Source organism: Diaporthe amygdali, assembly GCF_026229845.1.
Source record: "Diaporthe amygdali strain CAA958 chromosome Unknown NODE_73_length_31675_cov_73_104379, whole genome shotgun sequence".
Lineage (NCBI taxonomy): Eukaryota > Fungi > Ascomycota > Sordariomycetes > Diaporthales > Diaporthaceae > Diaporthe > Diaporthe amygdali.
Genome location: NW_026517093.1, coordinates 1 through 2,815, shown reverse-complemented (window position 1 = coordinate 2,815; position 2,815 = coordinate 1). Strand labels below are relative to the sequence as shown.

The following is a 2,815-nucleotide window of genomic DNA, read 5'->3' as shown; positions in this document are numbered from 1 at the left end:
ATGCTCGTCGCCGCCATCATCAGAGCTATTCTTCTGTTCCAGGGCTCGGCAATGTCCAAGCCTATTGGGTCCATCCACGATGCTGAGGTGGCTTCGACTGCCGGGGGCATTGAGACACGTCAGCTTCTACTTCTTGACGGTGAGGCCTCTTGACCAGCGCAACGATGGAACAATGAGGGGCTAACGCCAATAACCAGACAAGTCGCACTCTGACGAAATAGACCTCAAGAAGGGGATGGACCTCTATCCTGCGAATCTCGAAGAACTACACGGGAAAAGCACCTTGGGGGACCCCGCGTTCGCGCCAGGTCCGAGGGCAAGACACCTGGCACACCGTATCTTTCTTTCCGTTCCCACGGATGCCGAGGAACAAGAACCGGCATCGCATTAGTCTTTCGGATGTAAGTATTTTCTGTCCGAGAGAACTGTGCTGCAAAGAGCTGACTCGAGTATACTGCTAGTTGTCTTGTGCGCTTTACAAAAGCACTGCAATGTGCAAAACTCTGAAGGCGGGTTGATTTTAGATGATTGGTCTGCGGCCAGGATGGCCGAGCTCTCAACAGCGGCGTAGACAAAAGGATTCAACTCCTATCAGGTAGTTCGACCGGTGAATGAAAAGCTTTGCCTTAATGGGTCATCATTCCATTGGGAATCTTCTTAGGGTGTCCTTTATCTCCAGTCAAGAACGAGTGGATCGCTTGAATGCGTCTTTACCAATTAATTTGGAATGTAACGGTACCATTGTCATTAAATCGTCAGACAAGAGGCAAATGCTGTGATGTGAAGTCACCAGGTTGGTTTGGAAGCCACAGCCCTCGAAATCTTGGTCGAGGGTGTTTGAGTGCGTTGGCGCGGGCACATCAGCTAGCCTCCAGAGGCAAGATCGGGCCGTACGCCTGAGCCAAGCTTCGTCATCGTCTAACACAGAAGCCGCTGTGATTGACTTTCAAAGCTCCGGCTAGTTTGGTCAAGGGGGAACGAGATCATCAACGGGCAACCATGGCGGTTTCGAGGCCCTGTTATGGCTCGACGGATGGACGTGGTCGAAGTGCAGCTGATGGCGAGCGCGCTCCCCTGAACCTACCGCCAGGCTGGCTTTGCTCAGCTGTCAGCGCAGATTGCTACAAAATTGGGCGGCCCAGTGCTCGATTTGGGATTCAGGACCCCTGGTACCAGGCAGAACAAATTACATGATTACCACAAATCTTCACCCTTACTATCCATCCATGGTGGACCACTTGATTGTTGAAGAAGGTGAACAACCATCGATCTTGGAGAGCAGTGATGTCATGGTCGAGAGTGGTGAGGCATCTGATTTTAAGAGGAACGATGTAGTTGCTTCGCCTTAGCATCCTGCGCTCAGTATTGGAGGGAGACATGAATTGGTCGACAGACTGTAAACCGCAAATTGAGAGCGAGTAGCAACCAATGAGGTAATCCCAGCGATGTCAACTTCGTCTGTATATTATCGCAGGTCTGAGTGAGCCGGGCGAGGACCCCAGGTAGCAAATCGTACAGTAAAGCCTCCTGCCGAGGCAATTAAACCTTGAAGATGGAGTCCGCCGCCGCTTGATCGTGTACATGTGCTCAAAGAGAATCCTCAGCCGTCTGCGCTTTACAACGCGCAAGGGGGACGCCAAAACAGCCAGCCAAGGCGGCTTTCCAGAACGTTATCCATGCTCTCGGAAGACGCGGCAACATGAAGCTGTGCAAGCTTGCTACCGTGTCTTTTGAGGAGACGGCTTTATTTATTGACAGGGCGAAGGATATTATCAGGCTCATTGATTCCTGGACGAGCCACCCGAGAATTCAGCACCTTGAGGACTTAGTTGATTGACTTTCTCGCCCGCGACAGGTAAACTGCCAGGCCGTGCTCGACACCATCGAAAACGACAAGATGAAAAAGAACGCTAGAAAAGGCGTCCTTAACATGATACACAAAGTTGCAAGGTACCGAGAAGCTGCTCGGTTCCTACTACGCACCTCCAAGAAACTTCCCATTGCTCGACGTATGCATATCGTGCCCAATAGCCTTCCGGAAAATTTGTTTGTCAGGACGATTTTGAATACTAATTACAACCGGTGCGTTCCCTCATGCGTCTCTTTGTGCCCCGCTCTTCTCCGCTTGTTCTCGCCCCCCCCCCCGCTGTGCTTGTGACTGCCAGAAGCTCGACTGCGGATCGCCTCCGGGCCTCGTATGCTCGCCTCGATCTGCCGCTGCTCCGCAGATCATCGTCTGGGCAAAGGACAACATGCTCGACTTCACTTTCCTTGCTCTGGGTTTCAGCTACTTTGATTCCTTGGGATTCGCTTTGGGTACTCACTTGGAAGTCTCCTATTTCTATGATGTTGCGATAATTGGCAGCCATTGCGGCGACAACATCGGGTCGGGCAGCAGAGAATTGGCAGCAGAGAATTGGCAGCAGAGAATTGGCAGCAGAGAATTTGAAGCATGGACTTGCTAGCAGAACATCCGGTATTGAAATGTGTTGGTGAGGACAAGGAGCGGAACGATCGCGAGACAGACGGGGCCGACGCTTTGGAGAGTGAGGGAGGGGGTTGGTATACTTATACCTCTCCTTCATTGCGGAGCTCGAAAGTTAATTCAATCATCGCTCCTGCACTAGCCCACTGCCTTAAACCCCCCACGACCTGTCTACGCATCTTTCACGTTCTTCAAGACTCTTGTGCCTTTAGCAGCACGGACCGCGGACTCGTCCACTGGTATACGAAGACATCATAGCTTGCCCATAGCTTGCCCGTGTCCGTTTGAATCACATAGACATGGTTGAAGTAGCCCGGAGCGACTTGCGAC

At 51.9% G+C, this 2,815-nt stretch overlaps 2 protein-coding genes across 2 annotated transcripts; both read left to right on the top strand.

Annotated features, from left to right (window-relative positions):
• On the top strand, window positions 1–391 carry J7T55_001217 (uncharacterized protein; the record flags this gene model as incomplete). Its single annotated transcript, XM_053136214.1, has 2 exons — window positions 1–139; window positions 198–391. The coding sequence occupies 2 exons, from the start codon at window positions 1–3 to the stop codon at window positions 389–391; spliced, it is 333 nt and encodes a 110-aa protein (XP_052986185.1).
• Window positions 392–1,897: 1,506 nt separating this feature from the next.
• J7T55_001216 (uncharacterized protein) lies at window positions 1,898–2,465 on the top strand (the record flags this gene model as incomplete). Its single annotated transcript, XM_053136213.1, has 2 exons — window positions 1,898–1,942; window positions 2,166–2,465. 2 exons carry the CDS (start codon window positions 1,898–1,900, stop codon window positions 2,463–2,465), a joined length of 345 nt encoding a protein of 114 aa, XP_052986184.1.
• Window positions 2,466–2,815: the final 350 nt, after the last annotated feature.